At 44.4% G+C, this 24,067-nt stretch overlaps 1 protein-coding gene across 3 annotated transcripts in view; it reads left to right on the top strand.

Moving 5' to 3' along the window:
* PALM2AKAP2 (PALM2 and AKAP2 fusion) overlaps nt 1-24,067 on the top strand; it is a 278,279-nt gene that overhangs the window by 34,517 nt on the left and 219,695 nt on the right. For all 3 annotated transcript variants that reach the window (XM_054186713.1, XM_054186715.1, XM_054186716.1), the window contains exon 2: nt 14,920-15,000. In XM_054186713.1, the coding sequence (XP_054042688.1) occupies nt 14,920-15,000 (81 nt within the window). The remainder of the gene's footprint in view (nt 1-14,919; nt 15,001-24,067) is intronic.

Consider the following 24,067-nt stretch of genomic DNA (forward strand, 5'->3'; position numbering starts at 1 on the left):
TCTCTATTTAGCCAGGCTGGCCTTCTTCCCCGTCGGCTCGTCTTTCGGGACATGGGGATGGCCTTCACCTGTGCTTCTAAGAGCACCTGCTTGAAGTATGACCAGCTTTCCTGGGCACCTTTGCTCTTCAAAACTGCCTCCCAAGGGACACTCTCAACCGTGCTCCTAAACAGGCTAAAGTCTGCCCTTCGGAAATCCAAGGTGGCAATTTTGCTGGCTCCCCGCCTCCCTTCACCAAGAATTGAAAACTCTGTCATTTCATGGTCACTCTGCCCAAGACGACCTCCAACCTTTACATCCCCCACAAGACCTTCTCTGTTAACAAACAGTAGGTCCAGTAGGGCACTTCCCCTAGTAGGTTCCTTCACCAGCTGTGTTAGGAAGTTGTCTTCCACACACTCCAGGAACCTCCAGGACTGTTCCCTCTCTGCTGTGTAGTATTCCCAGCGGACATCCGGGAAGTTGAAATCCCCCACAAGGACAAGGGCAGATGATCGCGAGACCTCTGCCAGCCGCTTATAGAATACTTCATCGGTTTCTACATCCTGATTAGGGGGTCTATAACAAACTCCCATCATGATATCTGCCTTGTTGGCCTTCCCCTTGATTTTTATCCATACACACTCAACACTGTCATTCACACTGTTGAGTTCTAGACATTCAAAACCGCCCCTAACATAGAGGGCCACCCCACCACCTCTCTTCCCTTGCCTATCTCTTCTGAAAAGCTGGTAGCCATCAATTACAGCACTCCACTTGTGTGTGTCTTCCCACCACGTTTCCGTGATGGCAACCACATCATAGTTTCCCTGCTGCACGATGGCCTCCAGCTCGTCCTGCTTATTCCCCATGCTGCGTGCATTAGTGTAGATGCACTTCAGTTGGGTTAATTGTCCTGCCACTTTCTTGGGGGTACAGGCCCTGATTTGCACCTGATCATTCTCGGACACTACTGTAGTTACCAAATTATCACTACTCCTTGTGTCTATGCTGCCACACAATTCACTATCCCCCACCATCGCTGAGACAGGCTGCAAGACCTTGCTATCACTTTTACCCATGAGCACTGCTATGTTGCTCCTAGGCACCACTTTTGTGATCCTGGTTTCGTCCCCATCCCCCATCAAACCTAGTTTAAAGCCTTATGGATAAGCCCTGCTGATTCTTGTCCCAGTCTCTTTCTTCCCCTTCGGGTTAGGCTTCCCCTGCCTGATGCCAGCATGCCTGGTTTCCTGTAGATCAGCCCATGTTCAAAAAAGCCAAAGTCCTGCCGGACGCACCAGTCGCGGAGCCAGGAGTTAATTTGCTGGCTCCTCCTATTTATCCCCTCGTCTACCCCTGCAAATGGTGGGATAGAGGAGAACACTATTTGTGCTCCCGATCCCTTAACCAGCCGTCCCAGGGCCCTAAAGTCATTCTTCATTGCCCTCAGACTTCTGGTACCTACTTCGTCACTGCCTACCTGAAATATCAGTAGCGGATAGTAATCTGATGACTGGACCAGGGAAGGGAGTTTCCTCCGTATGTCCTTAATTCTGGCCCCAAGGAGGCAGCTGACTTCCCTGTGGGATATCACACAATTACTAATGCCCAGAGGAGGGGGATTTTTCATCCTCTCTTCTGTACCTGGAAATAAATTCCTAGCACTCTTCCCAGACTCTCCTGTAATCCCTGGGAAAGCATTGGGTATGTTGTTTCTTAGTGGACCATGGGTGTTGGTTTTACAACCCCTCCTGCAGGTCCCTGCAAAGATCAAACTGTAATTAGCTTTGTGTTGAAGATGCAAGTAGTTCAATGGAGAGCCAGCAGTTTTCTTGAAAACATGAAGAAATGAAAAACACTGGGTGTTTCTCAGCAAAGCTGGTTTTAGCTTAGTTTGAAACAAATAAAAACATTAGTTTTGATTCTCACCTTATTCTGGCAAATGTTCCCCATTAGATAGGTAGGGAGCTGTTGTTGTCCCTGTATGTCTCTCCTTTTTCCTTTACCTCTAGCTGAAAAAAGAGACAATATGAGCACTTTACAAATGTAATAGAGTATCCCTGAGGAAGTTTGCCAGTAACATGTCCAGAAATGACATATCTCTGCTCCATATGCTGGCCGAGTCAGTTCTGCCAAGACAAAGCCAGCATTGCCCAAGAAACTGTGGAGCAACCTGGCCATCAAGGGCAGATCCCATTAAATGTGGTTTATGGAGCAAGATAGCTTTTTACTTCTCAAATTTATGATCATGATGTTAAATGCAGGGAGCACACACAAGAGTGGTTGATTTAATTTAGCATGTGTGGAGCAAATAGTATGTTGAATTCAGTGACAAAGTGACCTTACACTAGGGTTAGAGGGGCAGGTGCTTGAATTTATGTAGCGCTTTCCGTCTCTCTTGGCCAACATCCTCCAACATCTTTTGCCTTTTGAGCATGTTTCTTAAGGTCTTTCCATTTAAAAGGCCAGAGAGCTTCCTTGTGGATGTCTTTCAGGCCAAAGAGAGGATGCAGGGAGGGGCGGTGGGGTGGGTTCCTCGGACCCTGCTGGCTCTGCTGTGCTATGGCTTCAACGGCACAGACAGCTTAGGAGATCAGACCTTCGCTTCTTCTACGAGCTCCTGCAGGAGATCAGAGTGTAGAAGCCATATAAAATATCGCAACCTGCCCATAAGCTGTATTTTGCACCTTAAATCCAGGAGCTGAGTAAAGAGAAATATGCATTTCGCACAGACCTGAATCAAAACAAATCCTTCACCAGGGACTCCTACAGGGATGTGCAGAGCAACAGTTTGAAGACAGCAGCAGGTGATGACTATTGACCAACTTTATGTTGCCTAAATCCCTGGAGGTGACTAAGCTACCCATCTTAAAAAGATAAAGCCTGAAGGAAGGGTGATAAACCTCCTGGGGCAGCCTCAGAGAAGGATCTGACCTTCTTTGAGGAAGATCAGGTGTGTCCTGTATGTCAGGATGGAGTAACGATAGGAGGAAGAAAGAATATGACTTTTGGGAGGGGAACCTATCTGCAGTTGTATCCTCTCCCTCCTTCAGCTTCCTGGGAGTAATTGCTGCAGAGATGCATTTTCAAGCTAACAGAAGAGTAAAACTGGTGGAAATGCCCAATGGAAGGAGGAGAGGAGCTATTCCAAAATCCGAGGCTATAAAATAATAAGACCTCCTTTGCACAGAGGTCTCCAGAAGACCCAGGCAATGACAGAGGAGTTGCACAGGAGCAGTTAAGCAGTACCCATGTGGCATCCTGTTGGGGTTCAGAAGGAGAGTTCATATTGCTCTGAATGGAGGATGCAGGCTGGAAGAGGCAGGAATCAACCCGCATCCCTGAAGCTTCTTCTGGTATCCGCATGTTTAGGTGATTTTCACGCGCTGTTTGCTGTTTAATAAGCCATTCAAATGGTTCACAGTTTTATAAGCCTGTCAGGTGTGTCAGCTGAGTGTGAAATTCACCCAGACTGTACAGACTTTGTTATTTCAACCCGCCCAACACACCCTGAGCACCTGTGCAGGCAAACCTGCAAAAACCACGCAGCAGTTGTGTGGGTCGCTGAGATGACCTTGAGGCTGTGAATTCCCAGATATACCTCACAGCAGGAATGCCAATCACAGAGAAATGCAGGCAGTTTTCTGAAGGGAGGGAACCTTTGGCAGCACAGCAGAAATTTGCCCATCTATAAATGGATCCAGGTTCTGGAGCCAAGCATCAAAGCTGTCAGACCCAGTCTGCGCTCTTGCTGCACTGCCGCCGGTCTCCCGCATCAGCGCAGCAGACTGACACTGTGCATGCCTCTGCGTCCTGCCCAAAGCCACTGTGACCTGCAGCTGTGAGCACCCTGCCTCAAGGACCTGCAGCTAACCCATCCATGGAGAGACAAGCGGACACACGTCGCGGGCCTCACGTGCTTACCTGTTCCTCCTTACTAAAGGCGACACGCTGGTGGCGAGAAGCTGCTGTGGGATCTGTTTGTCTCTGCCTTTGATGGTACAGGGAGAAGGCTGGCAGATTAATTTCTTATGCAATCCATAGCATAGTGTCCCAACTGTTCCTATTCACGCAGCGAGCATTGGGATGCCTGACCTAAAGGAATGACATAGCAGTAATGCCTCCCACATACTGCTAAGGTTCAGTGTTGAAGCATGTGATCCCACACCTGTCAGATTAAATAAGCTTTCCAGAAGTAAGCTGGTTGGAGATGAAGCCAGTTCTTTTATGTGCTGCGTAGGCAAGACGCCAAGGCCAAGGCTGGGTAGGATTTTTAGCATACCTAGATCACACACCAAGCATGCTTTTTTGCCAAGCAGATAGATATATCCGCCCTCTCAGTCACGATCGTGTTTGTCATTTATGGGCTTTGGTCTCCCTAAGGTCCCATCGTGGAGTAACATGACTCTCCCAATGGACTTCAGAGGAGGCAGAGATGGCATGTCCAGCAGCCCCATCAGGCTCCGGGGCTCAGCATCGCAAGTTTGAGAGGATGCTGACAGCTGGAAGGTGGCAAGACTCAGGCTCCCAATTGCATCCCCCTGTGCTTATAGGGAAGTTTGTCTCCCTCTTTCTTTTCAGTGTAAAACAAGGCAGCATTTCCCTTCCTGAATGTAGAGGTTAGACCCCAAACACACCGGCAGCTGCAACTCATATCAGCCAATCCCTGAGCATCCGATGATGTGGGTATCCTTCGCTCATGACCAATGGTAGACAAAAGCTTAAAGACGGGGTTTTGAGCTAACAACTTTGTCTCGCAAATGACAAGAAGCGCTTTTCAGCAGCAGAGGAGCCCTGTAGAGTAGAGCTGCTAAACACGGCCCTGCGACCCCAGGAGATCCGGCGCGGTGCCATGCGGGTCGGCACTGACAGCCTCTGTGCCGGCAGGCAAGCTGCCACGCAAAGGGAGGAAGCCTCAGTAAAAACATTTTGATGTGGGGCATTGAGACTCTGAAATAATTGGCTAATCCAGCCAGACTGTAAGGATTAAAGCACAAAGCCCAGCTCTATATATTAATTCCTTCATTTGGGTCTTTTCTAGCATTACTTTGAAAATAACAAGCGAAAATCTGGATGTGATTCAAGTACCAGAATTAGCACCAGTGTCGTCCCTATGGGTCCTGGCCATTGCTCTGTGCTGACCAGCCAGACCAGTTTGTTCCCTTCCCACTGCAGAAAATCCAATTTCTTCTTCCCATTTAATATGCTGTGTCCTGGGGAAGTTTAAGTTTCTTGAAGTGGAGATGCCTGTCATATGTGTGATTAAACTGGATAAAGAGGGAAAACACAGCCTTGGTGATTCTGATCTAAGTTCTCACAGAGTGAAAAATAGCACATAGAGATCCTCACTAGGCAATTGCTTACGAGGAAACCAGCATCAGGTATCACAGCTTCAGCTTGGATGCCTTGACTTAAAAACCTTGTGATTTATTTTTAATTGCTTAATGCAAAAGTTAGAAATTCCTTAATAGTTTTCATAGTCTTACGCACCTTTTCTAGGTCAAGATCAGCCCTGTATAGGTGTTTTCATGCACATTCAGCGTCTTGCTGCAATCAGACATGTTTCCCCAAGTTTTACAACGCCCTGTTTGGCAGCTTGAAGAGATATTTGAGAGTGTATGGGACAGAAGGGTAAAAAAGAGACATGCACTTTTCATTGGAGATGTGGAAATATGATTAATTTAAGCCCACACTGACCAAATCCTGTCTTTCTCCTTTTCAGCAACAAACAGTGAAAGGATGTACGTTGAACAGCATGGATTTAAACCAAGGCCAATTAGTGGCAACATGAAAGTAGGGAGAGTTAATGAACTGGTTTTCTACAAGTGGTCTATTCAGCCTAAAGAAAACTCCTTGTTGTATATTTTTATGAATGAAAACTTAGATCAAAGCCTGCTTAACATTCTTTAACCAAAATATATTTTTAAGAAAAATACAGGAAAATATAGTTGATAAAAAGTTGCTTCTTTCAGAATTTTGCTGGTGTTCTAGAGAAAATAGAAGTTATAGAATTTGTTCGATGTAACATTATTTAGAAAATGTGACTTTATTTTTAGGAAGAAAAATAATTTGCCAGATGGAGACACTAAATTTGCCATCCAGCTCAGGCTGCAGTAGAACAAGGTCAGTGCTAGCAAGCAATAGACATGACCTTGGAGGTTAGCTGAAGCAGATGCCAGGTAATGAAGTTCAGCTGCCTATCATTTATGACTGGTATTCAGAATAATGGATAAATCTATTTAATGATTTGTACTAACAGTGTGCCCTGTACAGTCTTTTGAGCATTTTCCAGAAATAATTGATGCCTCAGAGAAGTTCACTACAGGAGTCAGGTGGTCCTGAGCTCTTACCCTTTTTCAGGGTTGGTGTAAAAACTTGTAAGTTTGTAGAGAAATGCTGATATAGAGGTAATAAGGGGTGTGAATCTGGCATTCATAGGTCATCGGTTTGATTCACTGCCACATCTCCCAGAAAAGATACTCAAACTCCAATGCCCCGATCACCTCTTAGCAGCCGTTTAAGAGCCTGACACCCTTGATCAAATTGTAATGCATAGGAAAGTGTGTCTTAATTCCTGTCAGTGACACAAGGGAAGCAGCATCTGTGGATCTCAGCCCATGTCCGGTTTCAGTTCAGACATGGGAGGAAAGAAGCAAAGCCAACCACTTCAAGGACTCATTATGGTGGTGGCCCAGTCAAAAATGTACATGGGTTGTCTTAGACCTGAAACGCTGCTTCCAGTGACCCAGTACCATCCAGTGAAAGGAGAATATTACAGGTAAAATCTTGGTTGTATCAAAATGGGGATGACTGCTCCATCAAAGTGGGAATTTCCCCATGGGATATCAGAGGAACCATGTTTTCTCCTAAAATAAATTTACTTCACCATCTCAATGAGACATTTTTCCATTGTGTCCCCTTTCAAAGTGTTAACGAGGGAGTTTTTCAAAAGGAAATTCCTTCCCGCGTTCATCACTTTTCATTAAGAGCTGTTGTTCTGGGAGCAGTGCCATCCTTTATTTGTTGTTTGAGATGCATGGTGATTTTAATTAAGTGGTCATTGTCTGTGTGCATCGTGGTGGTTGCATTCAGTGACCAGGGAGCTATAATTAAAAGCGTGCAGGGCAGATGAAGTTTTTCCTGCAACCCTTTAGCAGATTGTTGTCTTCACCAGAGAGGATCCTTTCTCATCTTGGACAGCTTTGTCCTGCACCTGCATAGTTTCAGGTATGACATTAGCAGCAGGCTTGTGGCAGTCATGAAATGTTCACATTCAGAAGCTCAGTGTGGATGAAGTCCTCCTTCGTTGTCCCAAACACACAGGATGACTCTTACAGTTCTCTTACTTCAACCTGGGTTGTGGGCAACGCACACGTGGAGGCAGAACTACTCTATTTTCTTTAGCAGGTCAGCACAGGAGAGACCCATCCTTTGACATCATGCAAGTGTTAGATGAAAAGGAGAAAACTAATTTTGCAAGCGCATCTTCCCCATCAGAGCAAGAATTGTTATTTTGCATGCAAGTGACAAAACCAGCTTTTTCTTTCTCAGAAAAGAAAGGGGGCTGCAGAGCAGAAAGAAACATTTGCTCCTTTACTGCAAACACTTAAGTTGGTTACAGGGAGCTATATCTCTTTATCTCTCTCAAACCACTCCGTTCTTGTACATAAGGAAATAACTTGTCTGACACTACTGGAGTAAAGGGTGCCAGGATGCCATGAAAGCCAGTGTATTTCTGGGCTGAGGGCATTTTCTTTCTTCATAATGAGGGTTCAGCTCTCTGCAAGTGATTTGCCTTCCCCTTAGCAGGAACCTGTTCAATGTATGAGAAACAAAGCATTTCCGTAAATTCCAGGCTTTTCTACTCACTCCCTCACCAGGGTCTGCCTCTGTGAATTAAGTCTGTTCTGTGTCCAAAATCAACATGCCAAGACATTTCCTGCATGCTGTGGCAAGCTGTCTATTCAATGGGAATCAACCCTTGTAACAGCAATCTCCAGTTTAAACCAGTTTCACAAGAGAGGAGGTGGAGGGCATGCCTGATCATTAACTGTTCACCTTGTCTCAAATCTCTCCTTGGCTTCCTGCTGTGCATGCAACCATGGAAAGAGCAAGCATGAGGAAGGGAGCTAAACCCAGACCTTATCTTTTAGGTGGTTTTCACCTGCTCCCCTCAGGGATTTATCTGCTCCACCTGTGCAATTGGGAACTCCTGTTGTTCATTCCTAAATAACCCGTCTTCTTGTTGCTTGGAGCGACAGAAATGGACATGGCTTTTTCATAAGATATGTGGGTATATGGAAGATACAGGGAAAGCATTAAAGCAGCACCTTGTACTCTTTCTGTCCCTGCATCCCACCTAGAACTCTACAGCGTACAATTCACTTTGTTCAGGTATGGAGAGGGTCCAGCAAAGTGAGCCACCAAGGTCCGAGGTATTTAGGACATTTGAAATCATGAATCTGGCTTTGAGTAATAAACCTCCTACACAGGGAGAATTTAGGCAGAAAAGGATGGCGTTTTTTTAAATGCTACATGGGAGCACAGAGTGCATTTTTCATAAGTTCAGAAGCTGGATTCCAGTATGCAGATGCAGGGAAATTGTCCCTGACTCATGTTTTAAGTGAAACAAAGCTTAGCCAGGTGGCCACGGATTTCAGGCAACTGGAGCAGAGAGGGTCTTGCAGGAGAATGCCTAAAGAAGCAAAGCCAATAGCTTACACTTATGTGTCGTTATTGGTGTAACTGCAGAGAAAAATGGACCTTGGAAACAGACAAGCACAGAACCACAAGACTGTGGTTCTGCTGGGAGCAGGGTTAGGAGAGGAGCTGCGGGAGGAGTCATTTCCCATAATCTGAAACAACACATATTTCCCAGTGCTCGAAACAGGAGACCGGACAAGCCTCCAGCTCGCAATTACGGAGGCTGTGTGGCTACCCATAACAACAAGATTTTCACCAAGCACAGTCATGCCAGTGCATATGGTGATCTAGTTTGATACACTTGGCAGGATGACGGGCTCCACCTTCTTGTACTGGCAGCAAGTATTGAAAGTGGGCATTGATGATCCAAAAGGAGCAGGCATCCTGCCACCAACATTTTAGGCATGTTTATTCTGCTGTAACAGTGTCTCTGCTTCAGTTCTGCATCCTGCCCCTTCTGGTGCTGTGATTTCTATTGTATGCTGTTTACAACAGCAGCAAATGTTTAGCACTGCATTTTGCAAAGTGCTGCCAGTACCGGGCTGCATCATTGCAACTGGTAGGGATGGTTGCTGTCAGGAGAGTTTCCCACTCTTCAAACTCAACAGGAAAATAAAACAATTGACCCAGCAGGAATGAAGCGGGTGGGGAAAAAAAGGAAGGGAAAAAAAAAAAGAAAGAAAAAAAAAGGGAGAAAATTAGCCTCCTGTCTGTCTTAGTATTTTCTTTCCTGTGAACCATTACAGTTGAACCACAAAAGAGGAAACAAATTTATAGATTTGATTTCAGTGCTGAGAGATGTGATGTCACCACAGTGAGGATGGTCATTTAAACTACCACCCTGGTGAAATTTTCAGTTTCCACAAGGAGTGATTTCTTGGGATTATGCTAACTGCAAGTTGGAATCGTTAGCAGAACCCAGATGCTCCTTTTCCCCTAGAGTTCTGGATGTCCCTGAACTGGCAACAGAAAAATGAGGTGTCAGCAGCTCTTTTGCTTGTTTGTTTCCTTACTTGCTGCCCTAAAAATCTGTGATCTTTAAATAAACAGGGAATAATATCTGCCAACTGTGCAGAGTGGAGAAAATAGTGTCTTGCTGAAGAAATTCACGTGATTCTTTGAAGGCAATTCTTTGTAACTGTTTTCCTTGCTTTGAAGCAGACTATAATTTTCCACAACCTGTGCCATTTTTGGGTGCATTTGTTTGGATTTGTTTGTTTGACAGCACCCATTCCTCCGTGGTGGGCTGGACACTTGCTTGGCGTGCAGGATGAAGCCAATAGGAAACCTCTTCACTGAAACTACCAGTGTCGTGCTACCCATCTTTTCAAGGGTCACAAGATCCCTGTCAAGTTTTTTGTTGTGTCAGGGATTTTTTTTTTCCCCACCATGTTTTTCTCGATACCTGTACCATAAGCCTGTACCTGCCATCAGATTTGGGCATCTATTTTCCCAATGAGGTCAATCAAATTGCATTTAGTTTCTGTGCTACCCCATGAAGTGCTTTCTGCACGTGTCTGTGATGGCTTTAAACCAGAGAAATCCGGTGCTTCTGCCAGCGCGAGGGGAATAAAGGTCTTTACCAAGGCCTCACTGCCCCAAGGATTTACATGGCTTTAGAGGTGCATGTTTCTCCGCAGTTACGACTCTGTGAGCTGAATAATCTCTGTATCACTTCCCACACTGTGCAGGCAGATTTCTAAACAAGAGAAAAAATGATTTAGTAATGGAAAATTGAAGTATTCTGTGACTGCAGTGTCACAGAGAAGCATTTTGGTATAGCTTGTTTTTCTCAAGGTCATATGTTTGCTTTGGGTTTGGGGTGTTCTATTTCATTGTTGTTGGGTTGTGGTTGGTTAGGTTTTTTTGACTGGGACAGTTTGACAAGTCTGATACTAAGCTGTAGGTTATTTTGATCAAATGTAACACACAAAATTCAGACAAAAATCCTGCACCCATTCTCTGGTGAATGAAAAATCAGTGGTGGTGGGATGAGCGTGAGAGAAGGGCAAGCATTCAAAAATTTAGCAAACACCCTCAAAACCAACAGTGGTTCAGGGGCTTCCTGCACCAGATGTAATTTCAGTTTGTGTAGTAACCCTCACAGTGTTCCTTCTCTCTAACTGTCCACATGCTCCCCTGGCACCCCCATCAGCTTTAGCACCCACAGCATCCTGAGACAGGGATTTCCACAGCGGAACGCTGCCTTGGCTTGAAACCTGTCCCCACCAGTTTCGTTTGATACCCCTTTTTTTCTTACAGGGGAAGACAGAGTGAGCAGTAGATGCCCACTGTCTATCTCCATGCCCCCATTCAGGATTTTACAGATCCCCATTGGGTCCTCCCGACACCTCTCTCTCTTCCAAGGGAACGGGTTCTTACAGAGTATCTGATTTATTCAGGTTTTAGCGACAGAAAAGTGGCACTGGCCACCTTTACCACTAATAAGCAATTGCTTCCTTTCCGAAATTAAGCTTCTTGATAAAGGAAATAAATTTGTGGTTCCCATGTTGCACATCCACATGTGAATGCCTGAGTGCAAATCTCATTTTTCATTGAAGAGATTTCAGGATGTGAGTAACCTTGCCATTTGACCTATGTTCTTTTCCCATCATTTGGGTCTGTGAGTAAAAAAATCAAGTACTTTCACTCTCCCATTTTCCTAGTATTTTTAGAGAAGGGAGGGATGTAATGTTTAAATCTTATTTAACTCATGAATATCCCAAATATTCAGAGTGTCCTGAGTGTACCTCCCAAATGGTATTCCTCTACCATTTTGGAAAGGTGATGATTACCTGTATTCTTACGAAAGCAGCACATCTTAAATAGGTTAAAATCTTTTCTTTTAGACCTACGACATTCACAGTAAACCTGGCTTCAGTGCCTGTTTTCTCCACCTCTTTTCAACCTAGTTTCTAAAATTCCTTCATTTCTTGGAAAAAAAACACAAAAAAACCAACCAAAACCAACCACTTGGTGCCCACAGAATAGCTTCAAGAAACTGTGTGTATTTGTGTTTGACATCCCAGCCAACAGTTTTCACTACTCCCCTCAAAAGATGCAGGAACTGTACAAAATCCAGTCATCCTTTATACACTCAAGCATCCTCCTGGCTCCTGCCTTCCCCTTGTGGCTCAAGCTCCACGCATCCTTGCCCCCGGGGAGGAGATCAGGGTTGCTCTTGGGGGTTACTTCTTGAAGATTATTTTTTTAATCTTTATATAGATAAAGATAAGTACACGAACAGAGTAATGAGGAACATTTACTGGCTTCAACCTAGAAAAGTGCCTTAATAAATGCTCAGGTGTAGGCATGTGCTTTACATCCCAGTTTTTTCAGTAAAGCACTGCTTTACGACTTTGCTGATCAGGAGCCTCCTTAAGTGCGTTTCATCTACTGAATGTCTAAAATCCTTGATATGCTGATTTCAGTGTGATTTTTGTCAGCCATTTTTTCAGAGCACGCCCATATGAACCGGGAACACATACAGTCACAGCCTTCAGTGACTGGGAGAAACCTAAATGGAATGTGATCTAGTGACCTGAAGGTGAAACATCCTAATAGCTAATTACCAATGCTGCGATTCACGCAATCTTCAGATAAAAGAAAATACTTTTGCTATCATACTCCTCAGCCATAGCTGTGGTACAAAATCAGAGGGTAAAAGGGATTCAGCCAGGCTGACCGAAAGCCAGTGATATAGAAATGTGAGCAATATTCCAATTTAACTCCACAGAAGCCCACTAGTTAGTAAGTAGTTCAAGTATTTTAGTGCCTGCTGTGTTGCTGCCTACAGGGAAAATACTCTAAGTGCTTTCCCTTTCTCACAAAGAAAAGAAGTTTCCATCTATGTTTTATAAGGCTGTCTTGTCACATCCATTATACAGCATGACACAACCAGCCAGAAGAGGTACTGTGGTGATTTCCATCATGTGCTTTATGAAGAAGGTCTTTGTGAAGGGTAGAACACATATATCTATACAAAAACATGTGTATGTATATACACACATGCAAATGTAGGTCAGCTAACTGAAGATGTAGGTGCCTTATGCTGGCCTATGAAGTGTCAGATGTGGGGTGTTAATGCCTACATATGTGAAATCCAAACATTCTGTCATCTGGCCAGCTTGGCTTAAATAGGGCAGAATTATCCTTATGCTGAGAATATTAGGCCATTAACTGAAACGGCTTTTAGAACTACTTTATTCCGGTCCATGGCTGACCAGCTATTTGAGGAAATAGCAAAGAACAAATTCTGTTTTTCAGTCTCCAAAGTATGCTGTTAATATCGATGAATGAAGAAAATTAGATCCCTGAAAAATGAAAAAAAAAGAGATCCCTGAACAGTGTTGGGTTTTTTTAATCCCTGAGCCATCCAATATCCCGTTCCATTCAAAAATGCAATGGGGGGATGGGGATTGGAGAAGTGATAGGAGGGATGATCCACAGACTATCAATTTTATATAAGGAAGGATTTTTAAAGGTGCATGCATAAATTTTATACGCTTGTGTGTGCAGAAATGCAAACTATCCCCTGCATGCACAGAGTAGTGAGATGTCAAGTTTTCAGCTGAAGACAGGCACCGTTGGTGACATTTTAGTTATCCAAACAGCCAATTTTGCTATTCTGAAACAACTGCAGCAGAATAATTTTTTTTCAGCAGTGATATGCTTATGTATTTCAGACAGTGGGGAGTGTGTGTGTGTGTGTAGATGTAGATGTACACAAATAATCATCATGTAAGAGCGTGCAGTGTATTACAGAACTGCTTGACATGTGCATCATTTGACTACTTTGCCTCTTCTGGGTTCATTACTCCAGCCCTCCCATCGCTGTTCTGATGTCTCACTCTTCGGCAGACAGTTAGGTAGCTCCATGTTTTGCTCTGTTTTGAGTAAGCCTGGCATTAAAAAAAATAGTTTCCTGATCTTCCTTGTAAATGTAATGCTTTCACTCAAATGCCCTGGTTTGAGGTCCAATATAAATACAATTAATTTCTGCATAGGCAGCATCTTATCGTATGCCCCTTGAGGATGAGGCATGAAGGTTTGAAATCCCTGGAAAGCACAGAATTCCCTGAGCATCAGTAGGGCACCTAGAGATGAGACAGAAAAATTACTTTGGGGATTTAAGGAATGCTCAAATGTCTTGAAGCCCAACCTTACACATACTGAAATATTTAAATAACAAAAACATGCTTTCACACGCAGGGAATAAAAAATGCTTTTCCCGTAAAAACTGAGGCTTTATGTTTATTTGACTGCCTCCATTTACTACTTAGTATTTCTGTCTTGGCTGCAAAATCTACAACGAGAAAAGACCTCCAGGAGAGGGAACCTGATCTGGGCTGGGGATGGGTGAGGAGAATCTCTCCCCACAAGGTGCAGAAGGCTGACAGAAGGCAAACAGTTGATCCTTCGTAAGAGGAAAGTGTTGCAGGGGCGAAAAGCAGGGCGTTCTCCTCTTGAAACACCTGAGAGAGTCTGCTGAAGGGAACAGCCTGGGCACGGATCAGTGGCCATGTTCATGAGCGTGACCGTGAAAACCCTCAGCTGTGGAAATGACCATGCTGTCCTCGGCCACTTGGCCAGCCCAGTTCCTGGGAGCCAGTAAGGGCCAGTTGCTGGTGCGTGCCAGTGGCTTGAATTTTAAACAAAGCCAGCTGGGGGCCACCCATCCCATTTGCTTTGCAGGTAAATCCCATGCAATCTGGTAGAAGCACCTTTTCGCCATTGAGCCTGGGGAAAGCCTTACCACTGACCTCACCAGGGAAAAACGCGTTGTGCAACCCAGCTCCCTTCCTCGGTGATGCCACCCACTGCTTTCGTGTCGCCTCACTGTCACACCATTGCACCACGCAATCCGTGTTTTTGAACACCCAGCGTCTCAAATGCAAAAACACATCTTTGTCCCTTTAACTTCCCTCTCAGCTGTTATGCCTGTTTTCTCCCCTCCTCTGGGACTGTGCACTCTGTTGCTGCTCCGGCTGCCGGGAGCGAGTGAGGAGAATTTCTCCTGCTGGCGAGCGACCGGCTAGTCTGGGGCTGGCGTCTTCCCCAGGACACTGCTGTTTGCATACCAGCAGGCAGAGGAGCAGGTGAAATGGGACTGGTGACATCTGTACAGATGCCTTTGACTGCTTACATGCTCTTACGAATCTGCTACCCTTAAAGCCTCCGTTTCTCTAACGAGATCTCTCTCTCTCTCTCTCTCTCTCAAATTATTTTTCCAAGGAGAAAAGGAAAAGGCAGACAGAAATAGAAGGCAAGAGACAACAGCTTGAGGACCAGATACTTCAGCTGCAGCATTTCAAGGTAAGGGACTGATGCCAGAAATGATGGATTGACTAAATCTGTTCATTATTAGACATGCAGATCACACGTCTGAAAGCTGGGAAGAGCCCACTCCGACATGAAGCAGCTTTCACTGCCGGAGCCTATCTCTTGCAGTGATCGTGTCCTGCCTGCTTTTCATTCCGTGTGCTTCATGCACAGGACCATGTTGCAGAAACGGCTTCAGAGCATGGAGTCGGAAGGGTGGGAGCGCAGGCAGCACGGCGGTGCTGTCATTATTAAACGCTGTTATTTATTATACATAATGATAAGACACCAATCGCCGTGGATTGGGTGTGCACTGCATGGCTTCAGTGAGCACTTTCTGCCTGCAGAGCTGCGTTGGATTTTTCTGGTGCCTGTCATTAGGTTTTGTGTGTGTGTGTTGCAGAGAGGGTGTTAGTTAGCATGCGTGTATGTGCGTGTGTAAAGCTTTAATTGTAGGATGAAGTTATTAGGTGTACGTGGCATAATAAAAAGGGCATGTATGCACACACGGGGAAGGTGTTGATGCATATGCGCGCGTCTACATGGAGAGGCACCTTGATATTTAACAGGGTGCCGAGCAGCCCCCATCCCTGTTGGACTCCATGACAGCTGCAGATAGCATCGTTTGAAAGCCATCCTGGTTATTTCTATCATTCATCCTTCCTGTCAGTATCAGAGTTTGTCTTTACATTTGTGTATAGCAAAGAGAAGAACAAAAAATATACGTGTGATCTTTTTGTAACCAGTACGTGTTTGTGGGTCAAATCTCATTAGGTTAGTTCAGCAGGGGAGCCTGAGGAATTTCAGTGATTATAATATCTGAGAAAGATGATCAGGACTGGACAGCTTGTCCTTGCAGCAAGTGAGCTGAGCTGTGTTTTTAAAAATATGATATTTAGGTTTCTTGTGCAATAGTGCGTGTGTGTGTGTGTGTGAGCAGTGCACCTGCGTGGGGAGATGGTGCGCAGAATATCGCCTCTGCCCACGCATGCACTTGAAGACCAGACTTCAAGTTATGCTATAGACAGGATCCTTCTCCTGCCTCTCCAAGCCCCTGCCGTCATGTTCTGTAAGCTATTCCTCATTTTCTGGTAAACTTGATGCAGTTAAACCCAAGTAATTGATTGCAGCCTACAGAAATGTTCCATAAGGTTCACCATAAATCTGTGAATGTCACGCATTGTTTTTGGTGTTATCAGTCAATGATGCGATTGCATTTCTGTGGGGCAACAGGAGTTGCTGTTTCATTCAGGCTGCCATTGACTACAGGCAAGGGAGCATTTCTTCTGACGACCGTAGGTTGATGCAGCAGGGCACTTAGATGCCTTTCCAGTGCCTTCATGATGCTTGCTTCTTTTTTTTTTTTTTTTTTGCTGCAAAGCTGAGGACTTCCTCTATCATGTTAACTGTTTCCAGGCTAACTGATTTATGCTTTTGCATGGAACGCTTTAAGCACAGCCTTTTGGAAAGACAATTCTGGCAATTTTCTACTTCATCTGGTTTATTTTGATATAGCTGTTGCTAAACTGAGTTTTATCATCACCCGTAGCGAAAAGTAAGACCTTTCAAGGTGGTGCAGTGAGGCCAGCCCCCCAGCTGGTGTAAACTGGCACTGACTTCAGCCCTGCTAGGCTGATTGCCACTTGTGCAGGTTCAGTCTTGCTGCACCGATTTCTAGAGTGACACACATGAAAATGAACTATTTTCCTTTATTATTTAGCTTACAGCCTGGAGCAAAAGCAGTAATCACAGGGGAAGCTAAGAGGAGATCAGGGTACAGAAATTTAAAATGGCAGCTTTCTCAGCTAAAAGCACAGGAGACTAAGGTCTGTAAACCTGGGTGTAAGGATGAACATCAAGATACCATAGGAGCTTCTTTACCTCTCCATTCAGTGGCATCACTTGTCATGGGAGGAGAAGTATGTTGCTTTTGCTGAAGTAGTCACGGTGACTGCTGCTCCAGGACACCAGTTGTTCCCTAAGTACCCAGACCCCTGAGCTAGAAGACAGGGATGGGGAGCAGAATAAAGCCCCCATAGGGGAAAGGGTGAATGACCTACTACTTAGACACACACAAGTCTATGGGGCCAGATGGGATCCACCCAAGGGTACTGAGGGAGCTGGCGGGAGTGCTCGTCAAGTCACTTTCTGTTATTTACCAGCAGGCCTGGCTAACCAGGGAGGTCCCAGTTGACTGGAGGTTAGCAAACATGATGCCCATCTACAAGAAGGACCTGAAGGAAGATCGAGGGAACTACAGGCCTGTCAGTCTGACCTCGGTGCCAGGGAAGGTTGTGGTGTAGACCATTTTGAATGCCATCACGCAGCATATACAGGACAACCAGGTGATCAGGCCCAGTCAACATGGGTTCATGAAAGGCAGGTCCCACTTGACAAACCTGATCTCCTTCTATGACAAGGTGACCCGCTTAGTGGATGAGGGAAAGCAGTGGATGTTGTTTACCTAGACTTTAGTAAAGCCTTGTTGTTTACCTAGACTTTAGTAAAGCCTTTGACACTGTTTCCCACATCATAATCCCAGAGAAACTGGATGCTCATGGCCTGGACAGGTGTACTCTCCGCTGGGTGAAAAACTGGCTGGATGACCAGGCCCAGATAGTTGTGGTGAATGGAGTTAAATCCAGTTGGTGGCCAGTCATGAGTGGTGTTCCCCAGGGCTTGGTATCGGGAGTGGTTCTGTTGAATGTCTTTATCAATGATCTGGACAAGGGGATCGAGTCTACCCTCAGTAAGTTTGCAGACAACACCAAGTTGGGTTGGACTGTTGACCTGCTTGAGGGTAGAGAGGCTTTGCAGGGGGATCTGGACAGGCTGGATGGATGGGCCGAGGCCAATAGTATGAGGTTCAACAAGGCCAAGGGCCAGGTCCTGCACTTGAGTCAAAACAACCCCATGAATGCTACAGGCTTGGGGAGGAATGTCTGGAAAGCTGCTGAGCGGAAAAGCATCTAGGGGTATTGTTTAACAGCCGGCAGTGTGCCCAGGTGGCCAAGAAGGCCAGCAGCATCCTGGCCTGTATCAGAAATAGTGTGGTGAGTAGCACTAGGGAAGTGATTGTCCCCCTGTACTTGGCACTGGTGAGGCCCACCTCAAATACAGTGTTCATTTTTCGGCCCCTCACCGCAAGAAAGACAGTGAGGTGCTGGAGCGTGTCCAGAGAAAGGCAATGAAGCTGGTGAGGGGTCTGGAGAATAAGTCTTATAAGGAGCAGCTGAGGGAGCTGGGGTTGTTCAGCCTGGAGAAAAGGAGGCTGAGCGGGACCTTATCGCTCTCTACGACTACCTGAAAGGAGGTTGTACAGAGGTGGGGGTTGGTCTCTACTCCCAAGTAATAGGCAACAGGACGAGAGGAAATGGCCTCAATAGTTGCATCAGGGGAGGTTTAGATTGGATATTAGGAAAAATTTCTTCACTGAAAGGGTTGTGAAGCACTGGAACAGACTGCCCAGGGAAGTGTTTGAGTCACCATCCTCGAGGTATTTAAAAGAGGTGTAGATGTGGCATTTAGGGACATAGTTTAGTAGTGGATGTGGCAGTGCTAGGTTAGCGGTTGGACTCAATGATCTTAAAGGTCTTTTCCAAGCAATTTCCAAATGATTCTAAATGACTCTATGATTCTGTGATCTGTTTTCTTCATAAATGCTAGGTTTAATATTAAGGCTGAGCGACTGGGGTCTTTTTAGTCTGGAAAAAAAGAAGACTATTGGGGGTCTTATGAATGTTTATAAATACTTCAAGAGTGGGTGTCAGAAGGATGGGGTCAGTCTTTTTTCAGTGATGCCCAGTAATGGGCATGAACTTGAACATAGGAAGTTCCATCTCAACACAAGGAAGAACTTCTTTCCTTTGAGGGTGGCAGAGCACTGGAACAGGCTGCCCAGAGAGGTGGTGGAGTCTCCATCTCTGGAGACATTTAAAACCCGCCTGGACGCGTTCCAGTGCAAGCTGCTCTGGATGACCCTGCTGTGGCAGGGGGTTGGACTAGACGATCTCCAACGCCTTCCAACCCCTGTCATTCTGTGATTCTGTGATTCTGTAGTATGGTTTATCTCCCGAATTATGTGGAATCCAACTAATTCTATGCAAGACATAAATTCAGGTCAGAAAGACCAGGCTTGTCTAGGAAGCCCATGCCTCAAATGCTTTGAGGTAGTTGATGTCAGTGTAGAGTGTAAGGACTTCATATCAGTGTTTATTAAAATCTGCTGTGGAGAAACCTTTGAAAATAGTATCTGGGTTAATCCTGTGTCTGCAGTATCTGGGTTGATCCTGCAAGTGTAACTGCTTTAGTTCACCCGAAGACATTCATGCCAGGATTCAATGGGTTTAGTTCATTTTTGTGCAATGCCAGAGTAATTTTCTTTTAAAAATACACTGTGTAAAATAGCATGTTTGGTTACCTAATAAAGGTTCTGAAAGCTACAGGGTTTCTGTTAATTTCAGACAATTTTATTCATGTAGGGAAAATATCTAATAGAAATAGTTTATTGCAAATGTTTATGCTGGATTACCTACAGTTTTCAAGTTGCTGATGCCAATTAGACCTGTGGCAAAATGACTTAACTCCACTACCAGTTCATTCATTTTTCCCTTGCTACATACCTGACTGAAAATTAGGGAACAGCAGCTGCTGTCCCATCATTTTAGGCAGAACAGCCCAGCAAATGCTAGAGTTAGTAAATGTCAGTACTGAATGTGGATGCGGCTTTGGCAACACGTTTTGCAAAGGCTTGTGAGAATGAGGCCAATGGCATTATGGCTGAGGACACCAGGAGAAAAACGTGGCTCAACTATTAATGGTCTGTGTGAGTTTCTGAGTTAATCAAGTGAAACCCTCCAAGTGTGAAAGTCTGGAGTAGGAGAGTCTGGAGTAGCAGCATAGGCTCTAAAAACTGAATCCCTTCGTTGCTGGCAGTGAGAGCCACATCACCTCTTCTGAGAGTCACTGGAAAGTAGAGACACTGGCAGGCACAGAGCATCCATGTGGTCCTTCAGAGCTGTCAGGACACTCCGTTGAAGGCAGAAGGCGTATTTGTCTATGTTACAATCAGATGCTGCATTGGAAGGGCCCTTGGTGTTGGAAAACATATAAAGGTACTTTGAAGTCCCATTTTTTGAGACTGAACGTGCTGTTGATAATAGGCAATTTACAACAGCTCTCCTTACCTCCCACCTATTTTAATACCAAAATCATCCTTCTTCTTTCATATAACAATATAACAATGCGTTTTGGTTTGTTTTTCAACAGCAGATAGAGTTTAAACTTCACGCATCAGCAGCTCTTTGGCCATACTTTTACAAATGGGGCTTGCCACATGTGTGGAAATAGGAGTTGTCACCATCTTCCATAGTTTGAAATCAGAAAAGTGGTCAAAATTCACCTTATGCAAACACACTGCCTTCAGTATCCATCAACATGATGTGGTTTCTTGAGGAAAACAATAATTTATTTTGGTTGATTAGTTGCACTGGAGAGAGAATCCGTAAGCAACAGCTGCTTTTAAGAGCTTGTTCAACTAGGCAGAAGTTGGGCAGGCCATTTTAATGAGGTGTTTACAATTTCAAAGAAACTCTAGGGTAGAAGTGTTTCTTCCAAGATCTGGCTGCCTCTGTAGTTAGTTCAACAGAATTTCTGTAATTGTTTACTGTAGCTCTGTTTGGTGGTGGCTGGTAATAAAATAAACAGCACAAAACCTCCTAATTGAATGAAAAATTACTTCTCTGCTGTTACTCTAACTATTACAATAAATCCATTTACCACAGTTATTTTATTTCTGGAGTGGTATAAATATTAGGGACCAATTTCTGTTAACATCTGCTGCTTAAAGACGGCAGTTCATGAACACTTAATCTATAACACAATTACTTCTTTATTCTGAAGGAAAGAAAGCCTTTTTATGTTATAGAGATTTTATTAGGGTGTGGTTTTAGCTGAAACTATCTTATCTATAAATAAATTTTAATTTTATTGTTCCACAGTTATATTGCTATCCTCAATTTATTCTAGTCTTAAAATAACTACTGTCAGAGGATATAAATAGATATATATATCTCTCTCTCCACATATATATGTATAAGCAACAGTGTGGAAAAACAGAGATAACTTTTGTGAATGAAGGAATCTTGTTATGCCTTTATGTTGAATCCCTTTATGATTGTCAAGTAAATTAACCCTTAAACTGAGTGACGACTCTGAAGCACACAAAAAGTGTTTGATGATGTCATGAACAGTCTCCATCTCTACAGGGTCAGTGCAATAGCCCACAAAACCTATTCTTATTAATAGTCAAGCACTCCTTCTGGTATGTGATGTCTGCTATGACAGTCCCAGGCTGACCCTCTGTTTTTAATGTACTGGACCCCACTACACCCCTGTGAGACTGGAAGGTCCTGCCATGTCCATTTCCCAACCGCAGCTCTGGGGCATGGGGAGGTTAAGAGGTAATTTGGAGAGAAATTTCCATTTCCAGAGCACAGGGGACCCCTATTCGTCCCATTCTGTGCATTAGCATCTTTGGGCTGACACCCACCTTACCCTGGGAATCTCACCTTCCACCAGGATTTAAGCTGAGAAGTGAGAGGCTCTCTGCCTCTCTGCTAACCTGTTTTATGATCCAGAAGAGAAATCCAGATTCGTTAGACAAGAAAGGGAGTGGGAGAGGGAATAAGACTGCACAGCTTATGGATTTAGGGCACTTGCTCATTCTGAATTGCTTACGGAGTGCAAAACCTTAGGATATCCTTCCCGGGAGCTAGTGTTTGGAAAGGAGGGATTTTAAAAATACCTATATGTTTCCTTTTCAAGTAATCAGAAAACAAACATACCTATTCCCAGATAACATCTTTTAGACACAATAGAATAGTTTCTCCAGGCCAGCAATACAAATTGACTAGCCCAAACAGATGAAAGTCTTAGTCCTTTAACTCATATTTCTTATCTGCTTGCATGTCATTGCCACGCAGCTGAATATACTGTAATCATTCCGGCATGATCTCTCTGTGAGAATGCTTTTATTCAGGAAAAAGTTATTGTTGTGTGAGTTGTACTTCGAACTGGGGCAGAGTTATCCTGGGATGACCATGTAAGTACGTGTCCCCATACAGGCAGGACTTCCTTGAAACTCACCAAAATCGGCACTCATGTTTCCACCACTAACAAGGCCCTTCAAGGAGGTCACTGCCACTCAGGCAGTTTTTCGTTTAGCCAGAATGTGCCAAAGTAGCTGGAGGATGTTTACAGCTTACTTCAACCCAAGAGCCTCCTAATGGCCTGATACGTACTCAAAAACTAATACACATGACCTGAATCCAGCTTTTTAAAACAGTGAATATAGGAATTTTTAAGACCAGAAAAGAAAGGAATCTCTGAAAAATAGCTTTTATTTTTGCCTTTTTTGACTGATGTATGTATGTGGGGAGGAGTGATAAACTGAAGCCGAGGATAGGCTGAATGTAGAGAGGAAATTATTCTTTCAGAAGATAATAATAAAAACAACTGTGGCCATGTATTAATGATGATAACTTGCAAAGCCTATTTGTTTTGGGCGGAGAGGGTTGCCAGTTTTTGAAATCTCATAAGTTAACAATTCCAAAAAAAGTTGATTTAATTTTCTTTCACTCTCAAAACCATGCTATATTTCCTTTGAAAACATGGAGTGAGTACTCGTAGGAAAAGCCAAAGCACACCTAAATTTCTGTCTCCAGGAGGTAAAAGTGTGATCAAACTCTTTTCATGTGTGTATCTGTAAAAGAGGGTCTTGTTCAATTTTTCAGTCCAATCACACAAAGTCCAGAAACTTCAGCTAGCTTGAAACTATTTCTTACTCTAGGTCCAATATTCCCTGGGAAACAGAGATGTTCTCATGGACTCATAAAGTAATTTATGTGTGAGGGGATGCTGGAGGTCTCCTTATTCCCCTGCCAACAGGAGCAGGTTGCTCCCATGCCCATCCTCGTTCCATTACATTTGGACTCTTGCCCAGGATGGAGGTCCCATGGCCCCCCTGGGAAACCTGCTCCCAGGTCACGCCACCATCCTGAGGACTACTTGTGCCCTCACTGCAGCATCCCCTTTTGCAAGCTGTGTCCCCGCGCTGCCCATGTGTGCCTGCTGGGACAGCCTGGTCCCCTCCTCCCTCCCCTCGCCTCTGCAGCAGCCACTGGCAGTTGTTTATTGTTTATTCTCATTATGGTGCTTATTCTCGCCACAAGGGAAACATCAAATAATTGGACAGAGCCAATATTATCATCCTGACATGAAGAAGTCTGAAATCTTAAATAGACGTTCTAAGAAGAGAAACTGAAAAATAAACTCCAACTCTCAAGCTTAGACATCAGAGTCTTTGTTTTCACCTGTTACTTCAAGCAGAACTTTCTGGTAGCCCAAATGTGTAGAAAATATATGTAGATAAGAGCTTGGTTTTGAATTATTTTTCATCTTATTGGTTGTTGGGTTTTTTTCTCTCTATGTCATCTCAAGTCTTTAAAGAATATTAGAAACTCTTACCTTGTATCAGGCCATACCTATGATCCCCTTCAATGAAACTAGTCTGTACAGACCAGGGCTCTGTGGCTGATCAATGGTGTAAGCAAGAGAGACACAAACTTTGTGTCTTCTCACATAAAGCCTTGACAGTGTCTCTTGCTGTGGTGGGCTTCCTTGCAGCTGAAAGAGTCTAGCATTTATATCTTCTTCATCGTCTTTGTATGGAAACAACTGTCTACTTGGTTTACAAAGTCAAATAAAATATGAGACCTGAGCAATTTAAAAGCAATGCACACAAAATATTTACACTGGTGATCTGGCTAATGGATGGAAAGCTTACTTTGAGGACCTAAAACAATTGGTGCTTTTTTCCCCCAAAGCATTCTTAACTGGCCCTCTATCTGTACAGCTGCAATATCTGTTCCTGAGAGCTTTTAAACAGAGAAAGCATGAGACCTTCATGAAGGACTACAGCTATCATCGTACCCATTCCTCAGGTAGCTTGCCACGGATGTGCCTTCCCCGTGCATCCGCAGCTCCACTTGCATGTGGCTTA

The sequence above is a fragment of the Rissa tridactyla genome, chromosome Z, assembly GCF_028500815.1.
Source record: "Rissa tridactyla isolate bRisTri1 chromosome Z, bRisTri1.patW.cur.20221130, whole genome shotgun sequence".
In the NCBI taxonomy this organism is placed as follows: domain Eukaryota; kingdom Metazoa; phylum Chordata; class Aves; order Charadriiformes; family Laridae; genus Rissa; species Rissa tridactyla.